At 35.5% G+C, this 15,218-nt stretch overlaps 1 protein-coding gene across 1 annotated transcript; it reads left to right on the top strand.

Annotated features, from left to right (window-relative positions):
* The first annotated feature begins 2,473 nt into the window (after window positions 1–2,473).
* LOC122027636 (alpha-humulene 10-hydroxylase-like) lies at window positions 2,474–4,253 on the top strand. Its single transcript, XM_042586629.1, has 2 exons — window positions 2,474–3,481; window positions 3,595–4,253. The coding sequence occupies exons 1-2, from the start codon at window positions 2,543–2,545 to the stop codon at window positions 4,213–4,215; spliced, it is 1,560 nt and encodes a 519-aa protein (XP_042442563.1). The 5' UTR covers window positions 2,474–2,542; the 3' UTR covers window positions 4,216–4,253.
* Window positions 4,254–15,218: the final 10,965 nt, after the last annotated feature.

Here is a 15,218-nt window from a genome sequence, read left to right as displayed (position 1 = left end):
CCTTCGTGGCCGGTCAACAGTCCAGCTGACGGGGAGGTTAAGAAGGTCAGAAGTCAAGCCAATGTAGCCGGTCAGCAGTTGGGCTGATATGGACAGCAGGGAGGTCAAAAGTCCAGTTTACGTGGCCAAATTCAAAAGAGAGAATTATAAGACCCAACCCTGATAGTAAGTAGTAAATGGGCTCGTGGGCCAAGTATAGCTAAGGATGGAAACTACCAGCAGGTCTGCTTATAGACCCAACGTGTAGGTCAGGACGTACAGGCCTTGGATAATCAGACAGATGAGGGTCGGGAAGCCGACCCAGCGTACAGGTCGGGGAGTACATGCCTTGGATATTCAGACAGATGAGGGTCGGGAAGTCGACCCAGCGTGCAGGTCGGGACGTACATGCCTTGGATAATCAGACAGATGAGGGTCGGGATGCCGACCCAGCGTGCAGGTCGGGACGTACATGCCTTGGATAATCAGACAGATGAGGGTCGGGAAGCCGACCCAGCGTGCAGGTCGGGACATACATGCCTTGGATAGTCAGACAGATGAGGGTCGGGAAGCCGACCCAGCATGCAGGTCGGGACGTACAGGCCTTGGATAATCAGACAGATGAGAGTCGGGAACCAGACCCAGCGTGTAGGTCGGGACGTACATGCTTTGGATAATAGCAGACAGCAGCAGACAGGCAGGTCAGGAACCAGACCCAGGGTGCAGGTCGGGACACCCAAGCCAAAGATCACCGGTCTGGACACAGACCCGGAAGGCAGATCGAGATGGCAGATGACAAAGGCAGATCCGGACACGAGCTTAACACAGATCGGGACATACAAGTCGAATGCAACAGTATATAAAAACAGGGCAAGTCCAAATCCCGGATCGGTCAGGGGCTACAGGACAAATTAGCCAAGGAATCGCAAGCGCTTGTCAGAGGGAATAATCAAGGTGTCAGGGAATATGCCAACAGTCGGGGCTCAATACACCTTTGGTTTTGCCGCCAGCCTATTAGGAAGAGTCACGCATCAACCACCGCCAAACAAAGCCTGACAGCCGACATTCCTTGACACCCGTCAGACCCAGGAATCTTCGTTGCAGTATAAAAAGGGATGCCTTGTCCCTTATGCAGGTACGCTCACTCGTCATTTCTCACTAGTTTTATACTTTTCATCCTTTCTCTGCAATTTCTGGGGAAAAAGTACGTGACTTGAGCCTCGGAGGGCCTGACCCGGGGACTTTTTCCCTGGTTTTTGGTCTCTAACGACCGGTGGACTCGTCTGTGTGTGTGCAGAGCAATAGCATTATCATCCTGATCGTTTCTCTCCGTAGGCCGCTCGTGCGAACCTTTCCAGGGGGTACCCCGCAGATTCAGCATTTCAACGACTCTCCGTCAACTTTTCGCACAAAAAGGTCCGCCTTCATTCGACTCAGCTTCCGGACGGGATCAGCGACCATTAAGAAACGCATTGTTGACATCAAGTTGACGAAAACACCACTCCCGATTCATAGTCAGACTAAGAACAATGTGCATTGTTACTGGATTAATAACATGGCTGAATGTATCATGAAAGTCAACACCAGGACGCTGATGAAAACCCTTGACAACAAGACGAGCCTTATACCGATCAATTGAGCCATCAGAATTACACTTAATGCGAAACACTCATCTGTTACCCACAAGATTTTGGTCTAGTGAAGGCGGCGCAAGAGTCCAAGTTTGATTGCGGAGAGAAAATCAACTTTGTTTCCTAATAAAAATAATATAATAAAAGTAACAAATATAATAATTTTTTAAAAAATTCCAGCAAGTAAATGGTCTTTGTGATGAAGGTTTTTGTAATTGATAAGAAGAGATGTAGAAATAAAAGATATTAAAAGTCAGAAAATGAATTAAAATTCTAAATTGTCTACCAATTAAAGTAATTCATAAATTACTCTATTGGAATATTAACGTTTCAAAAACAATAAATCATATCAAAAGATTTATTCATATCATTAATATGTTTAGTTAACAAATATATGATTAGAAAAATATGCATATTCATATTTAAAAGTTTTTAATCAATGTGAAACTATTTGTGAAAGTTTAGAAAGAAATTTGTGCACGACCCGCAAATTAGTCCTTATCTTCTAAGTCTTCTCTCCGCAATTTAATATAGTTTTAACAAGTTATCTATCTGTCTATTTAACTTTCCTTTTTAATAATTATGACCGATTTGTATCAGCATCATAGCCTTAATCGATTATTAGTTGATTTATTTCAACTAGCTATCCTTCTCGTAGTGAGATAGAATTCCAAACCATCGATCGGTTTAATTAATTAAGATCACAAATCATTTAAAATGGTTGAACAAGCTAAGCATGCAGTTGAAATTTTCAAATGTTGAAAACCCATCTATTTAAGAAAATATATATCTAGGGATGGAATTACAATTAATCTCTGATTATATTATATTGTACGTAGTTCTATAAATGCAGGGGAGGAAGAGAGGTTGATGCATCCGAATCCGATCGATCATTAAGGAGTTAATTAGCTAGGTAGCTACTGCACTTGCATATGCATATGGCCATGGAAGCTAATTTCCTCTTTTCCCCTTTCTTCACCCTCTTCCTCGGCTTCTTCATAGCACTACTGTTACTAGTACTGCTCAGGAGAGCAAGGAGTGGAGCTCACAAGTCACATGGACAAGTAGTAGCTCCTCTGCCACCCGGCCCTCCCAAACTTCCCCTCATCGGAAACATCCACCAACTCGCCGGCGCGAACCCTCACCGTACTCTGCGCCACCTCGCTCGAACTCACGGCCCGCTCATACTGCTCCGCCTCGGGCAGGTCGACTTGGTCGTCGCCTCGTCCGTGGAGACAGTGGAGGAGATCATCAAGCGGCACGACCTCAACTTTGCCAGCCGGCCGACCGACTTGACCTTCGTCAACATATTGGCCTACGACGGGCTCAGCGTCGCCATGGCCGCCTACGGCGGATATTGGAAGCAGATGAGGAAGATCTACGCCACGGAGCTGCTCAACTCCCGACGCGTCAAGTCCTTCGCCGCCATCCGCGAGGATATGATCCGTAAGCTGACGGCGGAGATCGCAGGCAAGGCGTCGGCCCAGACGCCTCTCGATCTCGGCGAGATGGTGATGTCCATGACCAACGCGGTGGTGGTCAGAACGGCGTTCGGCGAAAGGTGCAAACAACAAGCCGAGTTCTTGCAGCTGGTGAAGGAGTCAGTGAGCCTCGTCACCAGCTTCGCGGCGGCTGACATGTACCCCTCCCTCAAATTCTTGGACACTCTCACCGGATTGAAGTCCAAGTTAAAGCGTACTCGTGGTAAGCTAGACAAAGTGTTCGATGAAATCATCGCACAGCGCCAGGCTGCACGAGCTGATCATGAAACCACAGAGGAGGATCGAATCATCGATGTACTTCTCAGGCTTAAAGATGAAGGCGGACTAGAATTTCCCATCACAACCGACGGCATCAAGGCCATTGTCTTGGTTCGAACTTCGAACTCGAACATGCATATATATATAATTTCTTTTTTTTTAACTGTAGATTAATTAAATTAATTTGCTGATGATCTGGCTGTTAATTGATTAATTTCCTTTAGGAAATATTTGCTGGAGGAACAGAGACATCGTCGACGACGATCGAATGGGCTATGTCAGAGCTGGTGAAGAACCCTGAGACATTGGTGAAGGCCCAACGAGAGATGAGGGAGGCCATGGGAGGGAAGAATAAGCTGGAAGAGAGCGACATATCCAAGTTCAGCTACCTCAAATTGGTCATCAAGGAGACGCTGAGGCTCCATCCTCCGGGCCCTCTGTTGCTCCCGAGAGTATGCACAAAAACCTGCGAGGTCATGGGGTATCGAGTGCCGGCCGGAGCTCGGGTCCTGATCAATGCATTCGCGTTGGCCAGAGATGAGACTTATTGGGGCGCCGATGCCGAAAGCTTCAAGCCGGAGAGATTTGAGAATGGGTCAGTCGACTTCAGGGGCTTCAACTTCGAGTTCTTGCCATTTGGTGTAGGTCGAAGGATATGCCCCGGCATGACCTTTGGGCTATCGGCAGTGGAAGTTGGCTTGGCTCACCTCCTCTTCCACTTCGACTGGAAGCTTCCCCATGGCATGAAGACCGAGGATTTGGACATGATGGAGATTTCAGGGACGAGTGCACCCAGGAAAACACCTCTCGTTGTGCTTGCCGATCTCGCCATTCCTCTGCCATAGTCACTTATATATACGTTATGTTCTTCAAATTCCATATAGACTGCATGCCATGATAAATTAATTTATGATATGCATGTATTTTTTGATATGAATTTCAATGGCTTGAAATTTAAGACAAATTTACGAATGGACGAATTGGATTTAATTTATATTTCTTTCTTGACTCCGATCGTCACAATTAATTGGTCAATGGAGCAAGCACATGAAGACTCGAAGAGTCACATTTGCCCTAAAAGGGTTCGACTTCAACATATTAATTTATAAAGACATTTAATTGTTTTAAACCCACGAAATTATATCACATCCAATGCATATGTTTTGTCCATATTGTATTTTTCTAAAATCTGATCATCTCAATTAGTTGCATTCTAATTCACGTCTCTGGCCTTTTCACGTGAGTAAATTTAATGGCCGAGACTCAGTCCAGGTCAAATTGAGCAGTCGCCACAATCAATTATTTGACAACAAATTGTATTCGTCTTTTCTCCTTGTTTTTACCGGTTAAAAGGCAGCTAGCTGGAGCTGGCAGGACGGCACGGCCGGTCCATGGGTCTTATTAGAGAAATAAGATATGATTATACCTTTTGGTACAGTCGGACGATATCTTCATAGATATAATGATGAAATTATCGATTGAATCAATTCAGTCGATAATTATTGACTTAAAATTAATTCAGTTAATAACTATTGATTGAATTGATAATTATTGACTGAATCTAATTCAGTCAGTAACGGATATGTTTTTGGATTTGCGGACGTGAAGTTTTTCGATGAAATTTGAATTCCATCAAAAATTATCGACTGAAATTGTTATTCAGTCGGTAATTTCTGAACACGGGCATAATTTTGAGTTTGCGGGTGTGGAGTTTTCCGACGGAATTTTAATTCTGTCGGAAATTATAGACTAAATACCAATTTCAATCGGTAATTTTCGACGGAATGCAAATTCCGTCGGAAATCCCAAATAGAAATTAGAGCACGAACTCCTTTCCTCTCCTCTCCCCGTGCGAATCTCTCTCGACAATCAACCTCGGCGAACTCTCTCCTCTCCCCGTCTCCCGTTCTCGGCGATCTCCTCTTCCCGGTAGCCGGCGACTTGGAGTATGTTCACTACAAAAAAACATAACTTTGGGGACAAAAGTTTGGAACGAAAATAATTCGTCCCAAAATTGGGACAAATTTAGGGTCGAAAATAAATTTCGACCCAAATAACCAACAAAACTTGCAACAAATAAATTTCGTTTCAAGTTTGCAACATAAAAAAAATTCGTTGCTAAATTCGTCCCCAAATCTGGAACGAATTAAAAATTTGTCCTCAATTTAGGGACAAATCCTGGATTCGTCCCAGATTTGGGAACGAATCGAGAATTCGTCCCAGATTTGGGAACGAATCGAGAATTTGTCCCAAATTTTGGGACGAATACAGGATTTGTCCCAAATTCTGGGACGAATCTAGGTTTCGTCCCAAAACTGAAAATATTTTTAAATAAATAAAATCAAACACCTAAGGCTTAAATATGGACCTAGAGACATCGGAATTTAATGAAACAAGTTTCTATGCGTCCGTATCGTTGAGCTGATCGTAAAAACGTCATCATCCATAATTTTTAATTAATATTTTCAATGATTTGAATTTTTAACACCAAATTAGGTCAAAGTGGGATTAAAAAATTCCAAAAATATATATATTTGGTAAAAAATATTTTTATTGATAGATTTACGATCAGGATAATGATAAGAGCACATAGAAACTTATTTCATCAAATTCCGATGTCTTTAGGTCCGTATTTAAGGCGTCTAATTTTGTTTTTTTTTTTTAATAAATAAATTTTTGGGACGAATCTCTGGATTCGTCCCAAAATTTGGGACGAATCCAGAGATTCGTCCCAAACTTTGGGACGAATTCCTGGATTCGTCCCAAAGTTTGGGACGAATCCAGGATTCGTCCCAAAACTGAAAATATTTTTATATAAATAAAATCAAACACCTAAGGCTTAAATATGGACCTAGAGACATCGGAATTTGATGAAACAAGTTTCTATGCGTCCATATCGTTGAGCTGATCCTAAATACATCATCATCCATAATTTTTAATTAATATTTTCAGTGATTTGAATTTTTAACACCAAATTAGGTCAAATTAGGATTAAAAAATTCCAAAAATATATATATTTGGAAAAAAATATTTTTATTGATAGATTTACGATCAGGACAATGATACGAGTGCATAGAAACTTGTTTCATGAAATTCCGATGTCTCTAGGTCCGTATTTAAGGCGTCCAATTTTTTTATTATTTTTTTTAATAAATAAATTTTTGGGACGAATCTAGAGATTCGTCCCAAAATTTGGGACGAATTCCTGGATTCGTCCCAAATTTGGGACGAATCCAGGATTCGTCCCAAAACTGAAAAAAAAATTAAATAAATAAATCAAACACCTAAGGCTTAAATATGGACCTAGAGACATCGGAATTTGATGAAACAAGTTTCTATGCGTCCGTATCGTTGAGCTGATCCTAAATACGTCATCATCCATAATTTTTAATTAATATTTTCAGTGATTTGAATTTTTAACACCCAATTAGGTCAAATTGGGATTAAAAAAATTCTTAAAATAAATATATTTGATCAAAAATATTTTTATTTATGTATTTACAATCAGGGCAATGATACGAACGTATAGAAACTTGTTTCATCAAATTCTGATGTCTCTAGGTATATAATTTTTAAAACATATATAGGTTGAAACTAACTAAAAAGGTGTTGTGTAATGAACGGTTGTAAATTAGTGTCCGAAAGCTTAAATATGGACCTAGAGACATCAGAATTTGATGAAATAAGTTTCTATGCGTCCATATCGTTGAGCTGATCGTAAATACGTCATCATCCATAATTTTTAATTAATATTTTTAGTGATTTGAATTTTTAACACAAATTTGGTCAAATTGGGATTAAAAAATTCCAAAAATATATATATTTGGTAAAAAATATTTTTATTAATAGATTTATGATCAGGACAATGATACGAGCGCATAGAAACTTGTTTCATCAAATTCCGATCTCTCTAGGTCGGTATTTAAGGCGTCCAATTTTGTTTTCTTTTTTTTAATAAATAAATTTTTGGGACGAATCCAAAGATTCATCCCAAACTTTGGGACGAATTCCTGGATTCGTCCCAAAATTTGGGACGAATCCAGGATTCGTCCCAAAACTGAAAATATTTTTATATAAATAAAATCAAACACCTAAGGCTTAAATATGGACCTAGAGACATCAGAATTTGATGAAACAAGTTTCTATGCGTCCGTATCGTTGAGATGATCGTAAATACGTCATCATCCATAATTTTTAATTAATATTTTCAGTTATTTGAATTTTTAACACCCAATTAGGTCAAATTGTGATTAAAAAATTCTAAAAATAAATATATTTGGTAAAAAATATTTTTACCGATAGATTTACGATCAGGATAATGATACGAGCGCATAGAAACTTGTTTCATCAAATTCCGATGTCTCTAGGTCCGTATTTAAGGCGTCCAATTTTATTTTATTTTTTTTTAATAAAAAAATTTTTGGGACGAATCTCTGAATTCGTCCCAAAATTTGGGACGAATCCAGGATTCGACCCAAAACTGAAAATATTTTTAAATAAATAAAATCAAACACCTAAGACTTAAATATGGACCTAGAGACATCGAAATTTGATGAAACAAGTTTCTATGCGTCCGTATCGTTGAGCTGATCCTAAATACGTCATCATCCATAATATTTAATTAATATTTTCAGTGATTTGAATTTTTAACACCCAATTAGGTCAAATTGGGATTAAAAAATTCTAAAAATAAATATATTTGGTAAAAAATATTTTTATTCATAGATTTACGATCAGGATAACGATACGAGCGTATAGAAACTTGTTTGATCAAATTCCGATGTCTCTAGGTATATAATTTTTAAAACATATATAGGTTGAAACTAATTAAAAAGGTGTTGTGTATTGAACGGTTGTAAATTAGTGTCCGAAAGCTTAAATATGGACCTAGAGACATCAGAATTTGATGAAATAGTTTCTATGCGTCGGTATTGTTGAGCTGATCGTAAATACGTCATCATCCATAATTTTTAATTAATATTTTCAGTGATTTGAATTTTTAACACCAAATTAGGTTAAATTTGGATTAAAAAATTCCAAAAATATATATATTTGGTAAAAAATATTTTTATTGATAGATTTACGATCAGGAAAATGACACGAGCGCATAAAAACTTGTTTCATCAAATTCCGATATCTCTAGGTCCGTATTTAAGGCGTCCAATTTTTTTTTTTTTTAATAAATAAATTTTTGGGACGAATTCCTGGATTCGTCCCAAAATTTGGGACGAATCCAGGATTCGTCCCAAAATTGAAAATATTTTTATATAAATAAAATCAAACACCTAAGGCTTAAATATGGACCTAGAGATATCGGAATTTGATGAAACAAGTTTCTATGCGTCCGTATCATTGAGCTGATCGTAAATACGTCATCATCCATAATTTTTAATTAATATTTTCAGTGATTTAAATTTTTAACACCAATTAGGTCAAATTGGGATTAAAAAATTCAAAAAATAAATATATTTGGTAAAAAATATTTTTATTGATAGATTTACGATCAGGATAATGATACGAGCGCATAGAAACTTGTTTCATCAAATTCCGATGTCTCTAGGTCCGTATTTAAGGCGTCCAATTTTATTATTATTTTTTTTAATAAAAAAATTTTTGCGACCAATCTCTGGATTCGTCCCAAAATTGAAAATATTTTTAAATAAATAAAATCAAACACCTAAGGCTTAAATATGGACTTAGAGACATCAGAATTTGATGAAACAAGTTTCTATGCGTCCGTATCGTTGAGCTGATCCTAAATACGTCATCATCCATAATTTTTAATTAATATTTTCAGTGATTTGAATTTTTAACACCCAATTAGGTCAAATTGGGATTAAAAAAATTCTTAAAATAAATATATTTGATCAAAAATATTTTTATTTATGTATTTACAATCAGGGCAATGATACGAACGTATAGAAACTTGTTTCATCAAATTCTGATGTCTCTAGGTATATAATTTTTAAAACATATATAGGTTGAAACTAACTAAAAAGGTGTTGTGTAATGAACGGTTGTAAATTAGTGTCCGAAAGCTTAAATATGGACCTAGAGACATCAGAATTTGATGAAATAAGTTTCTATGCGTCCATATCGTTGAGCTGATCGTAAATACGTCATCATCCATAATTTTTAATTAATATTTTTAGTGATTTGAATTTTTAACACAAATTTGGTCAAATTGGGATTAAAAAATTCCAAAAATATATATATTTGGTAAAAAATATTTTTATTAATAGATTTATGATCAGGACAATGATACGAGCGCATAGAAACTTGTTTCATCAAATTCCGATCTCTCTAGGTCGGTATTTAAGGCGTCCAATTTTGTTTTCTTTTTTTTAATAAATAAATTTTTGGGACGAATCCAAAGATTCATCCCAAACTTTGGGACGAATTCCTGGATTCGTCCCAAAATTTGGGACGAATCCAGGATTCGTCCCAAAACTGAAAATATTTTTATATAAATAAAATCAAACACCTAAGGCTTAAATATGGACCTAGAGACATCAGAATTTGATGAAACAAGTTTCTATGCGTCCGTATCGTTGAGATGATCGTAAATACATCATCATCCATAATTTTTAATTAATATTTTCAGTTATTTGAATTTTTAACACCCAATTAGGTCAAATTGTGATTAAAAAATTCTAAAAATAAATATATTTGGTAAAAAATATTTTTACCGATAGATTTACGATCAGGATAATGATACGAGCGCATAGAAACTTGTTTCATCAAATTCCGATGTCTCTAGGTCCGTATTTAAGGCGTCCAATTTTATTTTATTTTTTTTTAATAAAAAAATTTTTGGGACGAATCTCTGAATTCGTCCCAAAATTTGGGACGAATCCAGGATTCGACCCAAAACTGAAAATATTTTTAAATAAATAAAATCAAACACCTAAGACTTAAATATGGACCTAGAGACATCGAAATTTGATGAAACAAGTTTCTATGCGTCCGTATCGTTGAGCTGATCCTAAATACGTCATCATCCATAATATTTAATTAATATTTTCAGTGATTTGAATTTTTAACACCCAATTAGGTCAAATTGGGATTAAAAAATTCTAAAAATAAATATATTTGGTAAAAAATATTTTTATTCATAGATTTACGATCAGGATAACGATACGAGCGTATAGAAACTTGTTTGATCAAATTCCGATGTCTCTAGGTATATAATTTTTAAAACATATATAGGTTGAAACTAATTAAAAAGGTGTTGTGTAATGAACGGTTGTAAATTAGTGTCCGAAAGCTTAAATATGGACCTAGAGACATCAGAATTTGATGAAATAGTTTCTATGCGTCGGTATTGTTGAGCTGATCGTAAATACGTCATCATCCATAATTTTTAATTAATATTTTCAGTGATTTGAATTTTTAACACCAAATTAGGTCAAATTTGGATTAAAAAATTCCAAAAATATATATATTTGGTAAAAAATATTTTTATTGATAGATTTACGATCAGGAAAATGACACGAGCGCATAAAAACTTGTTTCATCAAATTCCGATGTCTCTAGGTCCGTATTTAAGGCGTCCAATTTTTTTTTTTTTTAATAAATAAATTTTTGGGACGAATTCCTGGATTCGTCCCAAAATTTGGGACGAATCCAGGATTCGTCCCAAAATTTGGGACGAATCCAGGATTCGTCCCAAAATTGAAAATATTTTTATATAAATAAAATCAAACACCTAAGGCTTAAATATGGACCTAGAGATATCGGAATTTGATGAAACAAGTTTCTATGCGTCCGTATCATTGAGCTGATCGTAAATACGTCATCATCCATGATTTTTAATTAATATTTTCAGTGATTTAAATTTTTAACACCAATTAGGTCAAATTGGGATTAAAAAATTCAAAAAATAAATATATTTGGTAAAAAATATTTTTATTGATAGATTTACGATCAGGATAATGATACGAGCGCATAGAAACTTGTTTCATCAAATTCCGATGTCTCTAGGTCCGTATTTAAGGCGTCCAATTTTATTATTATTTTTTTTAATAAAAAAATTTTTGCGACGAATCTCTGGATTCGTCCCAAAATTGAAAATATTTTTAAATAAATAAAATCAAACACCTAAGGCTTAAATATGGACTTAGAGACATCAGAATTTGATGAAACAAGTTTCTATGCGTCCGTATCGTTGAGCTGATCCTAAATACGTCATCATTCATAATTTTTAATTAATATTTTTAGTGATTTGAATTTTTAACACCCAATTAGGTCAAATTGGGATTAAAAAATTCTAAAAATAAATATATTTGGTAAAAAATATTTTTATTGATAGATTTACGATCAGGATAACGATACGAGCGCATAGAAACTTGTTTCATCAAATTCCGATGTCTCTAGGTATATAATTTTTAAAACATATATAGGTTGAAACTAATTAAAAAGGTGTTGTGTAATGAACGGTTGTAAATTAGTGTCCGAAAGCTTAAATATGGACCTAGAGACATCAGAATTTGATGAAACAAGTTTCTATGCATCCGTATCGTTGAGCTGATCGTAAATACATCATCATCCATAATTTTTAATTAATATTTTCAGTGATTTGAATTTTTGACACCAAATTAGGTCAAATTGGGATTAAAAAATTCCAAAAATATATATATTTGGTAAAAAATATTTTTATTGATAGATTAACAATTAGGATAATGATACGAGCGCATAGAAACTTATTTCATCAAATTCCGATGTCTCTAGGTCCGTATTTAAGGCGTCTAATTTTGTTTTTTTTTTTAATAAATAAATTTTTGGGATGAATCTCTAGATTCGTCCCAAAACTGAAAATATTTTTATATAAATAAAATCACACACCTAAGGCTTAAATATGGACCTAGAGACATCAGAATTTGATGAAACAAGTTTCTATGCGTCCGTATCGTTGAGCTGATCGTAAATACGTCATCATCCATAATTTTTAATTAATATTTTCAGTGATTTGAATTTTTAACACCCAATTTGGTCAAATTGGGATTAAAAAATTCTAAAAATAAATATATTTGGTAAAAAATATTTTTATTGATAGATTTACGATCAGGATAATGATACGAGCGCATAGAAACTTGTTTCATCAAATTCCGATGTCTCTAGATCCGTATTTAAGGCGTCCAATTTTATTTTATTTTTTTTTAATAAAAAAATTTTTGGGACGAATCTCTGGCTTCGTCCCAAAATTTCGGACGAATCCAGAGATTTGTCCCAAACTTTGGGACGAATTCCTGCATTCGTCCCAAAATTTGGGACGAATCCAGGATTCGTCCCAAAACTGAAAATATTTTTAAATAAATAAAATCAAACACCTAAGGCTTAAATATGGACCTAGAGACATCGGAATTTGATGAAACAAGTTTCTATGCGTCCGTATCGTTGAGCTGATCCTAAATACGTCATCATCCATAATTTTTAATAAATATTTTTAGTGATTTGAATTTTTAACACCCAATTAGGTCAAATTGGGATTAAAAAATTCTAAAAATAAATATATTTGGTAAAAAATATTTTTATTGATAGATTTATGATCAGGATAACGATACGAGCGCATAGAAACTTGTTTCATCAAATTTCGATGTCTCTAGGTATATAATTTTTTAAACTTATATAGGTTGAAACTAATTAAAAAGGTGTTGTGTAATGAACAGTTGTAAATTAGTGTTCGAAAGCTTAAATATGGACCTACAGACATCAGAATTTAATGAAACAAGTTTCTATGCGTCCGTATCATTGAGCTGATCGTAAATACGTCATTATCCATAATTTTTAATTAATATTTTCAGTGATTTGAATTTTTAACACCAAATTAGGTCAAATTGGGATTAAAAAATTCTAAAAATATATATATTTGGTAAAAAATATTTTTATTGATAGATTTACGATCAGGACAATGATATGAGCGCATAGAAATTTGTTTCATCAAATTCCGATGTCTCTAGGTCCGTATTTAAGGCGTCCATTTTTTTTTTTTTTTTCTAATAAATAAATTTTTGGGACGAATCTCTGAATTCGTCCCAAACTTTGGGACGAATCCAGAGATTCGTCCCAAAACTGAAAATATTTTTATATAAATAAAATCAAACACCTAAGGCTTAAATATGGACTTAGAGATTTCGGAATTTGATGAAACAAGTTTCTATGCGTCCGTATCGTTGAGCTGATCGTAAATACGTCATCATCCATAATTTTTAATTAATATTTTCAGTGATTTAAATTTTTAACACCCAATTAGGTCAAATTGGGATTAAAAAATTCTAAAAATAAATATATTTAGTAAAAAATATTTTTATTGATAGATTTACGATCAGGATAATGATATAAGCGCATAGAAACTTGTTTCATCAAATTCCGATGTCTCTAGGTCCGTATTTAAGGCGTCCAATTTTTTTTTTTTTTTTAATAAAAAATTTTTGGGACGAATCCAGGATTCGTCCCAAAACTGAAAATATTTTTATATAAATAAAATCAAACACCTAAGGCTTAAATATGGATCTAAAGACATCAGAATTTGATGAAACAAGTTTCTATGCATCCGTTTCATTGAGCTGATCCTAAATACGTCATCATCCATAATTTTTAATTAATATTTTCAGTTATTTGAATTTTAAATACCCAATTAGGTCAAATTGGGATTAAAAAATTCCAAAAATAAATATATTTGGTCAAAAATATTTTTATTTATGTATTTACAATCAGGGCAATGATACAAACGTATAGAAACTTGTTTCATCAAATTTCGATATCTCTATGTCCGTATTTATTTCTTTTGATTTTGTTCCTTTTTTATTTAAAAAAAAATAAATTCTGGGACAAATTTCTGAATTCGTCCCAGATTTTGGGATGAATCCAGGATTTGTCCTAGAATTTGGGACGAATCCATTGATTCATCCCAAATTTAGGGACGAAATTGGGAACAAAATATATTTGTTCCAAAAAACCCTAGATCTAAAAATCAATCCGATTCTTTTTCCCTTCCCTCATTTCTTTCCTCTCTCCCCCGTTCCCCTTCTCAGCTGCGATTTCCAGGATTTCGGCCGCATCTCCAACCGGCGACGGCGTGATCTGCGACGATCGGCGGTGAATGTTTTCGTTTGGTAAGCCCTCTGCTCTCGAATCTCTCTCTGTCGGCGTCGCGGGTCTGCTTGCCGGCGTGGGTTCGCCGCGTGCAGGCGCTGCCTGGCCGCCGCTGCCAAGCACCTGCATGGCCTCCGGCAGGCCCTTCCTTGCCTACGGCTGGCTCCGTCTGGTTGCTGGCAGTCCTTGTCTGGCCGCCGGCAGGCCGCTGCCTGGCCGGCGTGTGGCTGCCCGCTGCCTTGCGATGGCTGGACGACGTATGGCCGCCGCCGTGCACGCACCTTTTGAAATTTAAGTTAATTTTCGAAATTTACTGTCTTAATTGATAATGTTGTTTGTGCAGGTCTTATTTTGGTGTGATCTCAATGTAGTGGAAGGCAGCTGTATTTGTTGACCTCTTTTCGGTATTCTTAAGTTCATTATTATGCATTTATTAATTTGTATATAAAGTTAGCTTTAAATAATTAATTATATTATAGTTGATTAATTTTGTTCCTTCTTTTTGATTAGTTGTTGTTTTTGTTTTGTCTTCAATGATAAGATTTATCTATAGTAACTTTTAATAATGTTTAACTGAATAGTTGAATTCAGGTAAAATGCAGAATGAGCGAAGTTGGATGTATAACAAAAATTTGCCTAATCGTTAGGGGTTAACTCCTGAGTTTATCACTGGACTGAGGCAATTTTTAAATTTTGCATCTACTCAAATTATGTATATGGATGGTAAGAAGATAAGGTGCACGTGTAGAAAATG

The sequence above is a fragment of the Zingiber officinale genome, chromosome 10A (assembly GCF_018446385.1).
Source record: "Zingiber officinale cultivar Zhangliang chromosome 10A, Zo_v1.1, whole genome shotgun sequence".
In the NCBI taxonomy this organism is placed as follows: domain Eukaryota; kingdom Viridiplantae; phylum Streptophyta; class Magnoliopsida; order Zingiberales; family Zingiberaceae; genus Zingiber; species Zingiber officinale.
This window is presented reverse-complemented; position numbering and strand designations above follow the sequence as displayed.